Raw genomic sequence first — 15,021 nt, 5'->3', positions numbered from 1 at the left:
TTATCCCTTTTATATTATTTTCTGTTCTTATCAATTCTGCTAGTGGTTCTATAGCTAACGCAAACAATAAAGGTGATAGTGGGCATCCCTGTCGTGTTGACCTGCTTAAGTTAAATTGCTTTGATACATGTCCATTTACTGTCACTTTCGCTAATGGTCCCTTATATAATGCTTTAATCCAATTAATATACTTCTCCGGTAAACTAAATTTTTGCAATACTTTGAACAAATAATTCCATTCTACTCTGTCAAAGGCCTTCTCTGCGTCTAAAGCAACTGCTACTGTTGGTGCTTTATTCCCTTCTACTGCATGAATTAAGTTAATAAATTTACAAATATTGTCTGTTGTGCGTATTTTTTTGATAAATCCAGTTTGGTCTAGATTTACCATTTTCGGTACATACTCTGCCAATCTGTTTGCTAATAATTTAGCTATTATCTTATAATCTGTGCTAAGTAAAGATATTGGTCTATATGACGCTGGTGTGAGTGGATCTTTCCCTTGCTTTAGTATTACTGTAATTATTGCTGTTTTACATGAATCTGGTAAGCTTTGCGTTTTATCAATCTGGTTGATTACTTCCAGGAGGGGCGGAATTAATAAGTCTTTAAATGTTTTATAGAATTCTATTGGGAATCCATCTTATCCTGGTGTCTTATTATTTAGTAATTTTTTTTATTATCTCTTGTATTTCTACTATTCCAAATGGCTCTGTTAATTTATTTTGTTCCTCTATTTGTAGTTTTGGTAGTTCAATTTTAGTCAGAAATTCATCTATTTTCCCTTCTTTCCCTTCGTTTTCAGTTCGGTATAATTGTTCATAGAATTCTCTAAAGTTTTCCTTAATTTCTCTTGGATTATATGTAATTTGTTTGTCTTTTTTCCTTGATGCCAATACCATTTTCTTAGCTTGTTCTGTCTTAAGCTGCCATGCTGGTTTTTTTTACTCTATCTTGCGTACGAGCTGATAACAAAAATAGGTCTATTCTTGAGTATGTTTTATGTCTAGCCGAGTAATATGAATATTCCTTTTCCTTTGGGTGTTGTTTCCTCCATATATCCAAAAGTTGCATTTCTTCCATATTTTTAATTATAAATTTGGTTACTTTGTTCTTTCTGTTAATTTTTTCCCCAGTTTTGTCCATATTTGAATCCAAATTCAGGTTGAAATCCCCTCCTATTAATATGTTCCCTTGCGTATCTGCTATCTTCAAAAAGATATCTTGCATAAACTTTTGATCATCTTCGTTAGGTGAATATACATTGAGTAGATTCCAAAACTCCGAATATATCTGACATTTTATCATTACATATCTCCCTGCTGGGTCTATTATTTCCTCTTCTATTTTAAATGGCACATTTTTACTAATTAATATAGCTACTCCTCTTGCTTTTGAATTATACGACGCTGCTGTTACATGTCCTACCCAATCTCTCTTTAATTTCTTGTGCTCCAATTCAGTTAAATGTGTTTCTTACACAAATGCCATATCAATTTTTTCTTTTTTCAGTAAATTTAGCAGTTTCTTCCTTTTAATTTGGTTATGTATTCCATTAATATTTAAAGTCATATAGTTCAACGTAGCCATTTTATACTTTGTTTATCTTCCCTTTCCGTTTCTCCATCATTACCTTTCCTTCTTATCCATTTCTGTTTTCTTGTTTTGAATCCTTTTTTAGACAACATTCCAAAAACATCAAACATTTTCCTTATTCTCCGATTTAAAACTTCTTTAGCCCCAATCCCCCCTTCCCCTTCTGAGTTGTCCTTTATCCCTTGTCGGACGACCACATCTCCCCTCTCCATTTGGATTTGCGAATTCACTCGCAAGCGTCAGCTGATTTTGCAGAGACCGTAACACCCCCCCACCCAGCCCCCCCCAGAAAAGATTTCACTTTTCATATGTGACAAAGGTCACTCTTTTAATTTCCTCCTTATTCCCTCTATTCCTTTTCCTTCCCTTATTAATTCTTGTCTATACTATCTATATTTTCCTCTAAATACGGATACATTCATGTATGCACATTATACATATACACACATATACCTCTTTACCCACATACATATAAATCGTGGTCATTTTTACTCTTATTACACGTCTTCATCTCTCTGCTTGTTTTGTAGTTGTTCTGCAAATTTCCTTGCTTCCTCTGGATCTGAGAATAGTTTTTTTCCATAAGATCGTTTTCGATGTTTTGAACTCCTTCCTCTTCTTCAGGAGTTCAAAACTTATGTCTTTTTAGTTTGCAGTCTTTTGTACTCTCGTTACACGTCTTCATCTCTCAGTCTATTTTGTAATTGTTCTGCAAATTTTCGTGCTTCCTCTGGATCCGAGAATAGTCTGTTTTGTTGTCCTGGAATAAATATATTCAATACCGCTGGATGCTTTAGTATAAATTTATACCCTTTCTTCCATAAAATCGCCTTTGCTGTATTGAACTCCTTTCTCTTCTTCAGGAGTTCAAAACTTATATCTGGATAAATGAAGATTTTTTGCCCTTTGTACTCCAGTGGCTTATTGTCCCCTCTTAACTTTTTCCATTGTTTTCTCCAGTACCTTTTCTCTTGTAGTATATCTTAGGAATTTTACTAAAACAGATCTTGGCTTTTGTTGTCATTGTGGTTTAAAGGCCAATGCTCTATGTGCCCTTTCTATTTCCATTTCTTGCTGTAGTTCTGGACATCCTAGGATCCTAGGGATCCAATCTTTTATAAACTCTCTCATATTCTTGCCTTCTTCATCTTCTTTAAGGCCCACTATCTTTATGTTATTTCTTCTGTTATAATTTTCCATTATATCTATTTTCTGAGCTAACAGTTCTTGCGTCTCTTTAACTTTTTTATTAGATTCCTCTAATTTCTTTTTTAAGTCCTCTACCTCCATTTCTACTGCTGCTTCTCGTTCTTGCACCTTGTCCATTCTTTTTCCCATTTCTGATAAGGTCATATCTATTTTATTCATTTTCTCTTCTGTATTGTTTATTCTTCTTCTTAAATCATTAAATTCTTGCGCTTGCCATTCTTTAAATGACTCCATGTATTCTTTAATAAGAGAAAGTATATCCTTTATCTTGCCTTTCCCTTCTTCTTCCATTTCACTGTACTCTTCCTCTTCCTCTTCTTCTTCCTCTGGGTTGGCCATCTGTTGTTTCTTTGTTGCCCTTTTCTTCTCTTCTTTCTTGTTTTCATTGTCTTCTGTGTTCTCTTCTTGCTGCAGGTGTTCTGCAGCTGTCGTTGCCGGCTGTGGAGATCGACTCCCCAGCTGGTCACCCCTCCCGTCGGTGTGTTTTTTTTCATGCGCGGTTGCGCACTTTTACTCGGCTCAGTGAGCCATTTTTGTAGTCCACTTTCTACCGACCTGAGGGAGCGGGTTTCTCTCTCCACCGCGGGCCTCTTCGAACAGGTAAGGCCTTTTCCTTCATCTTCCGTTGTCTTCTCTTCCTCTCTTCTTACCGTTGGTTTCGACTTTTCTTTTATCGTCGCCATCTTCTTTCCACCTTTATATTCACTTTACTTTGATTTTTATTTTTGTGCCTTTGTGTTTTGCTTTGTTTTTTCTGAATTTTCTGGAGAGGGCTGGAGTTCACCGTCCGGCCACTACTCCATCACGTGACTCCTCTCCAAATTCCTCTTAAATGTTAAAAATGAGCCCGCATTCATCACCTCAGCTCGTTCCACACCTCCACCCCTCTCTGTGTGAAGACATTCCTCCTAAACTTTACCCCTTTCACCCTTAACCCACGTCCTCTGGTTTGTATCTCACCCACCCTCAGTGGGAAAAGCCAACCAACATTTACTCTGTCTCTCCCCCTCATCATTTTAAATATCAAATCTCCCCTCATTCTTCCACGATCCAGGGAATAAAGTCCGATCCTGTTTAACCTTTCCCTGTAACTCAGTTCCTAAAGTCCGGGCAACATCCTAGTAAATCTTCTCTACCCTCTTTCTATCTTATTGAGATCTTTCCTGTGGTTCGGTGACCAAAACTGCGCACAATTCTCCATATTTGGCCTCACCAATGTCTTATTAAACTTCACCATAACATCTCAACTCCTGGACTCAATACTCTGATTTATGAAGGCCAATGTGCCAAAAGCTCTCTTTACAACCCTGTCCACCCGTGACGTCACTTTCAGGGAATTTTGTATGTGTTCCCAGATCCCTCTGTTCTACCGCACTCCTCAGTGCCCGACCATTTACCGTGTCAGTCCTTTCTTGGTTTGTCCAAACTGCAACACCTCGCACTTGTCTGCATTAAACTCCATCGGCCATTTTTCTGCCCATTTTTTCAGTTGGTCCAGACCCCTCTGCAAGCTTTGAAAACCTTCCTCGACATCCACGACGCCTCCAATCTCAGTGTCATTGGCAAACTTGCTGATCCAATTTAACACGTCAATTTGAAAGTAGAGAGAGCAGGCCAGTGGGACGACTTTGGGACTGATACGAGACTCAAGTTTTGGTCTGCAGATGACATGCTTGTAGTAAAAGCATGCACATGATGGAGAAATTCAGCAGGTCTCGCAGCGTCCAGAAGCCACAGGAGCAGAAATAGCCCATTCGGCCCATCGAGTCTGCCCCACCTTTCAATCATGAGCTGAAGAAATTCTTCCGTGTCTCTGTTCTGAGCAGACACCCTTCAATCCTGAAGTTGTGCCCTCTTGTCCTGGACTCTCCCACCGTGGGGGAACAACCTTTCTACCTCGACTCTGTCCACGCCTTTCAGTGTTCAAAATGTTTCAAAGACGCCCCCCCCTCCTTTCCAGATCCATCACCTCCCTCCACCTTCCTGAGGGCTCCACTCAGTCAAACATGTGGCAGGAGCATTGGTGGTGACCTGTGACCCTGCGGTGTACAAACTGACCTCACGGTAGGTGACATCGCTGATGTTGAACTCCACTCCATGTCCCCACCATTGGATACGAGCAGGTGGGTTGCTGCTCGAAGTAGTGCAGCTGACGGAGACACCTTCCCCTTCCAGAGCGCTGGAAGACCCAGCGATCGACACCGTCTCTGCAGAAACTGGTGGAGGAAGATACTCAGTCAGGGTGAACCAAAGCCTATTCCCCACTAGTGTGTGGGACCCGTCCCCCAGTGAGGGTCAGTGTGTGTGGGACCCGTCCTCCAGTGAGGGTCAGTGTGTGTGGGACCCGTCCCCCAGTGAGGGTCAGTGTGTGTGGGACCCGTCCCCCAGTGAGGGTCAGTGTGTGTGGGACCCGTCCCCCAGTGAGGGTCAGTGTGTGTAGGACCCGTCCTCCAGTGAGGGTCAGTGTGTGTGGGACCCGTCCTCCAGTGAGGGTCAGTGTGTGAACCTGCCCCCCCAGTGAGGGTCAGTGTATGTGGAACCCGTTCCCCCCAGTGAGGGTCAGTGTGGAACCCATCCGCCCAGGTGAGGGTCAGTAGGTGTGGGACCCGTCCCCCCAGGGAGGGTTAGTGTGGGACCCATCCCCCCAGTGAGGGTCAATGTGTGGGACCCGTCCCCCCCAGTGAGGGTCAGTGTGTGTGGGACCTGTCCTTCAGTGAGGGTCAATGTGTGTGGGACCCGTCATCCAGTGAGGGTCAGTGTGTGAACCTGCCCCCCCAGTGAGGGTCAGTGTATGTGGGACCCGTTCCCCCCAGTGAGGGTCAGTGTGTGTGTGTGTGCGTGTGCGTGATCCGTCCCCCCAGTGAGGGTCAGTGTGGAACCCATCCCCCCAGGTGAGGGTCAGTGGGTGTGGGACCTGTCCCCCCCAGGGAGGGTCAGTGTGGGACCCATCCCCCCAGTGAGGGTTAATGTGTGGGACCCGTCCCCCCCAGTGAGGGTCAGTGTGTGTGGGACCCATCCTCCAGTAGGGGTCAGTGTGTGTGCGACCCGTCCCACCGGTGAAGGTCAGTGTGAGTGGGACCCCGTTCCCCCAGTGAGGGTCAGTGTGTGTGGGACCCGTCCCCCAGTGAGGGTCCGTGTGTGTGTGGGACCCGTCCTCCCAGTGAGGGTGAGTGTGTGGGGCTCGTTCCCCCAGTGAGGCTCAGCGTGTGTGGGACCCATCTCTCCCCAGTGAGGGTCAGTGTGTGGGATCCATTCCTCAGTGAGGGTCAGTATATGTGGGACCCATCCCCCCCAGTGAGGGACCATGTGTGTGTGACCCGTCCCCCCCAGTGAGGATCAGTGTGTGGGACCCGTCCCCCCCCAGTGAGAGTCAGTACTTATGGGACCCATCCCCCCAGTGCAGATGTGAGACAGAAATCTCTGCCAACTTTCCTTGAACTCACACATCACGCGGAGGGAGACCTCTGTCCTTAGAGGAAAGTGTGTGACACGGTTAGACACTTCGCAGGCCAACGTAACTCCATTGTCAGCCTGTGTTACCTCATAGGACAGGACACTCCGCAATATCCCCGTGCTTTCATCCGTCTCCCAGATCCTGGAGACCGTCTCTTCCCCCTGGGAGAGGGATTCACAGCGTAAGTTATTGACCAACCCTCTGAGCACCCAGCCTTTCCTCCACTCCAGACCCCATTTCGTGAGGGCTGGTATGGACATCTCCTCCACAATTGAGTTTGTGGTTGAGGGGGGCTCTGAAGGTGGAGGGGGGAGCAGCTGTTCCTGAACCTGGTGTGGGCGGAGGAGTCACGTGATGGAGTAGTGGCCGGTTGGGAAACTCCAGCCCTCTCCGAAAAAGTTTTTTAAAAAACACAGAAAATGCAAAGGCACAAGCACGAAAATTAAAATAAAGTGAAAGTAAAGGTGGGAAGAAAATGGCAATGAAGAAAGAAAAGTCGAAAGCAACAGGAAGGAGAGAAGAAGAAGAAAAGACATCGGAAGAAGAAGGTGAAGGCCTTACCTGTCCGAGGAGGCCCGCTGTGGAGAGAGAAGCCCGCTCCCTCAGGTCAGTCGAAGTCCCGAGCTCGGGACTACAAAAATGGCTCGCAGAGCCAAGCAAAAGTGCGCAACCGCGCAAGCGCGAGGAGACGTGCATGCGCGATGCGCAAGACAAAAAAAAATGACGGGAGGGGGGACCAGCTGAGGAGTCGATCTCCACAGCTGAGAATGACAGTCACAGCACAGCAGCAAGAAGAGAACATAGAAAACAATGAGAGCAAGAAAGAAGAGAGTAAAAGGAAATCAAGGAAACAACAGATGACCAACTCAGAGGAAGAAGAAGAAGAAGAAGAACACAGAGAAATGGAAGGGAAAAGCAAGACAATGGATTTTTTTTTAAAGAATATATGGAATCAGTAAAAGAGTGGCAATCAGAAGAATTTAGTGAAATAAAAAGAAGAATTAAAAGTACAGAAGAAAAAATGAATAGATTAGAGATGGTCATGTCAGACATAGGAAAAAGAGTGGACAAGGTGGAAGAACGAGAAATAATCGTAGAAATGGAAGTAGAGGACTTAAAAGAGAAAGAAGAATCTAATAAAAAAGTTAAAGAGACACAAGAGCTGTTAGCTCAGAAGATAGATATAATGGAAAATTATAATAGAAGAAATAATATAAAGATAGTGGGCCTTAAGGAAGATGAAGAAGGCAAGAATATGAGAGAATTTATAAAAGATTGGATCCCAAGGGTCCCAGGAAGACCAGAATTACAGGAAAAAATGGAAATAGAAAGGGCACAGAGAACATTAGCCCCGAAACCACAACCACAACAAAAACCAAGATCCATTTTAGTAAAATTCCTAAGATATCTTTGGCTTGGCTACGCGGACGAAGATTTATGGAGGGGGTAAGTGTCCATGTCAGCTGCAGGCTCGATTGTGACTGACAAGTCCGATGCGGGACAGGCAGACACGGTTGCAGCGGTTGCAGGAGAAAATTGGTTGGTTGGGGTTGGGTTTTCGGTTTTTCCTCCTTTGTCTTTTGTCGGTGAGGTAGGCTCTGTGGTCTTCTTCAAAGGAGGTTGCTGCCCGCCGAACTGTGAGCCGCCAAGATGCACGGTTTGAGGCGATATCAGCCCACTGGCGGTGGTCAATGTGGCAGGCACCATGAGATTTCTTTAGGCAGCCCTTGTACCTCTTCTTTGGTGCACCTCTGTCACGGTGGCCAGTGGAGAGCTCGCCATATAACACGATCTTGGGAAGGCGATGGTCCTCCATTCTGGAGACGTGACCCATCCAGCGCAGCTGGTTCTTCAGCAGCGTGGACTCGATGCTGTCGGCCTCTGCCATCTCGAGTACTTCGATGTTAAGGATGAAGTCGCTCCAATGAATGTTGATGATGGAGCGGAGACAACGCTGGTGGAAGCGTTCTAGGAGCCGTAGGTGATGCCGGTAGAGGACCCATGATTCAGAGCCGAACAGGAGTGTGGGTATGACAACGGCTCTGTATACGCTTATCTTTGTGAGGTTTTTCAGTTGGTTGTTTTTCCAGACTCTTTTGTGTAGTCTTCCAAAGGCGCTATTTGCTTTGGCGAGTCTGTTGTCTATCTCGTTGTCGATCCTTGCATCTGATGAAATGGTGCAGCCGAGATAGGTAAACTGGTTGACCGTTTTGAGTTATGTGTGCCCGATGGAGATGTGGGGGGGCTGGTAGTCATGGTGGGGAGCTGGCTGATGGAGGACCTCCGTTTTCTTCAGGCTGACTTCCAGGCCAAACATTTTGGCAGTTTCCGCAAAACAGGACGTCAAGCGCTGAAGAGCTGGCTCTGAATGGGCAACTAAAGCGGCATCGTCTGCAAAGAGTAGTTCACGGACAAGTTTCTCTTGTGTCTTGGTGTGAGCTTGCAGGCGCCTCAGATTGAAGAGACTACCATCTGTGCGGTACCGGATGTAAACAGCGTCTTCATTGTTGTGGTCTTTCATGGCTTGGTTCAGCATCATGCTGAAGAAGATTGAAAAGAGGGTTGGTGCAAGAACACAGCCTTGCTTCACGCCATTGTTAATGGAGAAGGGTTCAGAGAGCTCATTGCTGTATCTGACCCGACCTTGTTGGTTTTCGTGCAGTTGGATAACCATGTAGAGGAACTTCGGGGGGCATCCGATGCGCTCTAGTATTTTCCAAAGCCCTTTCCTGCTCACGGTGTCGAAGGCTTTGGTGAGGTCAACAAAGGTGATGTAGAGTCCTTTGTTTTGTTCTCTGCACTTTTCTTGGAGCTGTCTGAGGGCAAAGACCATGTCAGTAGTTCCTCTGTTTGCGCGAAAGCCGCACTGTGATTCTGGGAGAATATTCTCGGCGACACTAGGTATTATTCTATTTAGGAGAATCCTAGCGAAGATTTTGCCTGCAATGGAGAGCAGCGTGATTCCCCTGTAGTTTGAGCAGTCTGATTTCTCGCCTTTGTTTTTGTACAGGGTGATGATGATGGCAACACAAAGGTCCTGAGGCAGCTTTCCTTGGTCCCAACAAAGCTTGAAAAACTCATGCAGTTTGACATGCAGAGTTTTGCCGCCAGCATTCCAGACCTCTGGGGGGGATTCCATCCATACCTGCTGCTTTGCCACTTTTCAGTTGTTCAATTGCCTTATATGTCTCATCCTGGGTGAGGACCTCATCCTTAGGGGCTGTTGAGGGAGCTGGAGCAGGGCGGAATCTTGGACTGAGCGGTTGGCATTGAAAAGAGATTGGAAGTGTTCTGACCCCATCGGTTGAGGATGGAGATCTTGTCGCTGAGGAGGACTTTGCCGTCTGAGATGCGCAGCGGGCTTTGGACTTGGGGTGAGGGGCCCTACACAGCCCTTAGAGCCTCGTAGAAACCCCTGAAGTCGCCAATGTCCGCACTGAGCTTGGTTCGCTTGGCGAGGCTAGTCCACCACTCATTTTGGATCTCCCGGAGTTTGCGCTGAAGATGGCTGCATGCGCGACGGAAGGCTTGTTTCTTCTCTGGACAGGACGGTTTTGTAAGGTGAGCCTGGTGGGCAGCTCGCTTCTTTGCCAGCAGCTCCTGGATTTCCTGGCTGTTATCGTCGAACCAGTCCTTGCTTTTCCTGGAGGAGAAGCCCAGTACCTCTTCAGTGGATTGCAGTATGGTAGTCTTCAGCTGATCCCAGAGGGTTTCAGGGGACGAGTCCATGAGGCGGATTGCATCGTCGAGCTTTGCTTTGAGGTTTGCCTGGAAGTTTCCTCTCACTTCGTCTGACTGCAGGTTTCCAACATTGAAGCTCTTTCTGGGGGCTTTACTGTTCCTGGGCTTTGGCTTGAAGTGAAGGTTGAGCTTGCAGCGAACCAGCCGGTGGTCAGTGTGGCATTCCACGCTGGGCATGACCCTGGTGTGGAGCACATCTCGTTTGTCTCTTTCTCGCACCAGGACGTAGTCCAGGAGGTGCCAGTGTTTGGATCGGGGATGCATCCAGGTAGTCTTCAGGCTGTCCCTCTGCTGAAAAAGGGTGTTTGTAATGACAAGCCGCTGTTCTGCGCAGAGCTCCAACAGGAGGCGCCCATTGTTGTTGCATTTGCCGACACCATGCTTGCCCAGGATTCCTGGCCAGGTTTCTGAGTCTTTGCCGATGCGAGCATTGAAGTCGCCAAGGATGACAACCTTGTCGACTGTAAGGGTGCGTTGAATGAGGTTGCGCAGGTCAGTGTAGAACTTGTCCTTTTCTGCTGGTTCTGCCTGGAGGGTTGGAGCATAGACACTGATGAGGGTGATGCGACGCTTGTTTTGAAGGGAGAGTCGCATGGACATGATCCGGTCCGAGTGGCCTGTCGGGAGGTTTTCGATTTTGGAGGGAATGGAGTTCTTGACCATGAAGCCTACACCAGATAGGCGTCGTTCATCCAAAGGCTTGCCAGACCAGTAGAGTGTGTAGCCTGCGCCGCGTTCTTGGAGGCTGCCTACATCTGCCAGGCGGACTTCACTGAGAGCGGCTATGTCGATGTCAAGTCTGAGGAGTTCATGAGCAATGGGGCAGACCGACTTTCAGGTCGGTGGCTGTCAGCCTTGTCTAGCATGGTTCTGATGTTCCAGCATGCTAGCTTGAGTTTGTGTGCATCTTTTGAGGGGGAGGACGTGGAGGGGGAGGACGTGGAGGGGGAGGACGTGGAGGGGGAGGACGTGGAGGGGGAGGACGTGGAGGGGGAGGACGTGGAGGGGGAGGACGTGGAGGGGGAGGACGTGGAGGGGGAGGACGTGGAGGGGAAGGCCGTGGAGGGGGAGGACGTGGAGGGGGAGGACGTGGACCTGTCCTCGGGCCTGCGCAAAGGAGCTTTTAGGTGGAGTGCAGTGCGCGCAGTACTGGCCCCACCACCCATGGTTCGTGTGCCGTGGCCAAGCAAGCTGGGACGTGGCAGCGAGGTCCTTGGGTCATAGGTTTTATATCGGAGTGGCCTTCTCCTATGCAGGTTTCTTACCCGGGCTGGAGGGGCCTGCCTCCCCTCCTAGGTGGGTCCATACTGCCCAGACTGGGGCCGCCGCCTCCAACTCTCTGCCAGGACCGGGGCCTCCGCCTGCCTCACTCGACAAAGGCCGGGGCCTCCCCTTGCTCCTGCCCGGATTGGGGCCGCCGCCGCCTACCCTCTGCCCAGACCGGGGCCGCCGCTGCTTTCCCTGTGCCCGCACCGGGGCCGCCACCTCCCCCTTGCTCCTGCCCGGATCGGGGCCTCTGCCACCTACCCTCTGCCCGGACCGGGGCCGGGGCCGCCGCTGCTTTCCCTGTGCCTGGACTGGGGCCGCCACCTCCAACTTTCTGCCCAGACCGGGGACTCCGCCTGCCTCACTCGATCGAGGCCGGGGCCGCCGCCTCCCCCTTGCTCCTGCCCGGATCGGGGCCGCCGCCTCCCCCTTGCTCCTGCCCGGATCGGGGCCGCCGCCGCCTACCCTCTGCCCGGACCGGGGCCGGGGCCGCCAATGCTCTCCCTGTGCCCGGACCGGGGACGCCGCCTCCAACTTTATAACTTTATAACTGGACAAACTGGTCTTCCCCACACCTCCCCCACTGCAATTTAAACAAGAGAAAATATATTGGAGAAAGCAATGAAGAAAATAAGAGAAGACAAAAAGCCACTGGAATACAAAGGTCAAAAAAAATTTTTCTATCCAGATATAAGTTTTGAACTCCTGAAGAAGAGGAAGGAGTTTAATACAGCAAAAGCGATACTATGGAAAAAAGGATATAAATTTATGCTAAAGTACCCAGCGGTACTTAAAATAGTTATTCCAGGGCAGCAAAACAGACTATTCTCAGATCCGGAGGAAGCACGAAAATTTGCAGAACAACTACAAAACAGACAGAGAGATGAAGACATGTAACAAGAGCAAAAATGACCACAAACTATATTTATGTGTGTATATGGGTATATATATATTTTTTTTCTTCTTTTCTTTTCTGTGAGAATATGGGTATATATATAAAATATATATAGAAATATAAAATATATATACGTGTGTGTGTGTGTGTGTGTGTGTGTGTGTGTGTGTGTACGTATATATGTGTGTACATGAGTGTATGTGTATTTAAAAGAAAATATAAAGAATATAGATAAGAATTAATAAGGGAAAGAAAGGGAAGAGAGGAAGTAAGGAGGGAATTAAGAAAGTGACCTTTGTTGTATATGAAAATTAGAATTTTTTCTGGGGGGGGCTGGGAGGGGAGGAGTTACGGTCACTGCGAAGTCAGATGACGCTTGCGAGTGAATTCGCAAATCCAAATGGAGAGGGGAGATGTGGTTGCCTGATAAGGGATAAAAGGCAACTCAGGAAGGGGAGGGGATAATGGGGTTAAAGAAATTTTAGATAGGAGAATAAGGGAAATGTTTGATGTTTTAGAAATGTTGTCTTATAAAGTGTTCAAAACAAGAAAGCAGAAATGGATAAGAAGGAAAGGTGATGATGAGGAAACGGAAAGGAAAGATAAACAAAGTATGAAATGGCTACGTTGAACTATATGACTTTAAATATTAATGGAATACATAACCAAATCAAAAGGAAGAAACTGCTAAATTTACTGAAAAAAGAAAAAATTCATATAGCATTCGTCCAAGAAACACACTTGACTGAAGTGGAGCAGAAGAAATTAAAGAGAGATTGGATAGGACATGTAACAGCAACGTCATATAATTCAAAAGCTAGAGGAGTAGCTATATTAATCAGTAAAAATGTACCAATTAAAATAGAAGAGGAAATAATAGATCCAGCAGGGAGATATGTAATGATAAAATATCAGATATATTCGGAGTTTTGGAATTTACTCAATGTATATTCACCTAACGAAGAAGATCAAAAATTTATGCAATATATTTTTTTGAAGATAGCAGACACGCAAGGGAACATACTAATAGGAAGGGATTTCAACCTTAATTTGGATTCAAACATGGATAAAACTGGGAAAAAAATTAACAGAAAGAATAAAGTAACCAAATTTATAATTAAATTGATGCAAGAAATGCAACTTTTGGATATATGGAGGAAACAACACCCAAAGGAAAAGGAATATTCATATTATTCGGGTAGACATAAAACATACTCAAGAATAGACCTATTCCTGTTATCAGCTCGTATGCAAGACAGAGTTAGGAAAACAGAATATAAAGCTAGAATATTATTGGACCACTCACCCCTGATATTGACAATAGAGTTAGAGGACATCCCTCCAAGAATGTATAGATGGAGATTAAACTCCATGCTACTTAAAAGGCAGGATTTTAAAGAATTCATTGAAAGACAAATTAAAATGTACTTTGAAATAAATGCGGAATCAGTGAAAGATAAGTTTGTACTATGGGACGCAATGAAAGTGTTCATCAGAGGGCAAATAATAAGTTATGTAACCAAGATGAAGAAGGACTACAATCAGGAAACAGAGCAGTTGGAAAGGGAAATAGCAAATATAGAAAAAGAATTAGCAATGAAGGAAGACACAACTAAAAGAAGAGAATTGGCAGATAAAAAAATAAAATATGAAACACTACAAACATATAAGGTGGAGAAGAACATAATGAAGACAAAACAGAAATATTATGAACTAGGAGAAAAAACGCACAAAATTCTAGCATGGCAGCTTAAGACAGAACAAACTAAGAGAATGGTATTGGCATCAAGGAAAAAAGACAAACAAATCACATATAATCCAACGGAGATTAATGAAAACTTCAGAGAATTCTACAAACAATTATACCAAACTGAAAACGAAGGGAAAGAAGACAAAATAGATGAATTTTTAACTAAAATTGAACTACCGAAATTACAAACAGAGGAACAAAATAAATTAACAGAATCATTTCAAGTACTAGAAATACAAGAGATAATAAAAAAAACTACCGAATAATAAAAAACACCAGGAGAGGATGGATTCCCAATAGAATTCTATAAAACATTTAAAGATTTATTAATTCCTCCCCTCCTGGAGGTAATCAACCAGATTGATAAAACACAAAGCTTACCAGATTCATGCAAAATAGCAATAATTACAGTAATACCAAAGACAGGGAAAGATCCACTCACACCAGTGTCATATAGACCAATATCTTTACTTAACACAGATTATAAGATAATAGCTAAACTATTAGCAAACAGATTAGCAGAGTATGTACTGAAAATGGTAAATTTAGACCTAACTGGATTTATTAAAAAAAGACGCACAACAGACAATATTTGTAAATTTTTTAACTTAATTCATGCAGTAGAAGTGAGTAAAGTGCCAACAGTAGCAGTTGCTTTAGACGCAGAGAAGGCCTTTGACAGAGTAGAATGGAATTATTTGTTCAAAGTATTGCAAAAATTCAGTTTACCAGAGAAGTATATTAATTGGATTAAAGCATTATATAAGGGGCCATTGGCGAATGTGACAGTAAATGGATATATATCAAAGCAATTTAACTTAAGCAGATCAACAAGGCAGGGATGCCCACTATCACCCTTATTGTTCACGCCAGCTATAGAACCACTAGAAGAATTGATAAGAACAGAAAATAATATAAAAGGGATAAAAATAAAAGACAAGGAATATAAAATCAGTTTATTTGCGGATGATGTTATAGTATACTTAACAGAACCAGAACTATCAATAAAAGAATTATATAAGAAATTGAAGGAATATGGAGAAGTGTCGGGATACAAGATTAACGCAAATAAAAGTGAAGCAATGCCAATGAATAATGCGGATTTCTCAA

The 15,021-nt window shown here is 45.0% G+C and overlaps 1 protein-coding gene across 4 annotated transcripts in view; it reads right to left on the bottom strand.

The window, feature by feature from the left end:
- nphs1 (NPHS1 adhesion molecule, nephrin) overlaps positions 1–15,021 on the bottom strand; it is a 70,278-nt gene that overhangs the window by 34,944 nt on the left and 20,313 nt on the right. For all 4 annotated transcript variants that reach the window (XM_069940016.1, XM_069940019.1, XM_069940018.1 and 1 more), the window contains exons 9-10: positions 6,249–6,420; positions 4,864–5,021 (exon numbers count right to left, since the gene is read on the bottom strand). In XM_069940016.1, coding sequence (XP_069796117.1) covers positions 4,864–5,021; positions 6,249–6,420 — 330 coding nt within the window. The remainder of the gene's footprint in view (positions 1–4,863; positions 5,022–6,248; positions 6,421–15,021) is intronic.

Source organism: Narcine bancroftii, chromosome 5 (assembly GCF_036971445.1).
Source record: "Narcine bancroftii isolate sNarBan1 chromosome 5, sNarBan1.hap1, whole genome shotgun sequence".
NCBI classification, from domain to species: domain Eukaryota; kingdom Metazoa; phylum Chordata; class Chondrichthyes; order Torpediniformes; family Narcinidae; genus Narcine; species Narcine bancroftii.
Note: the sequence above shows the minus strand (reverse complement) of the source record. Positions and strands in the feature narration are given on the sequence as shown.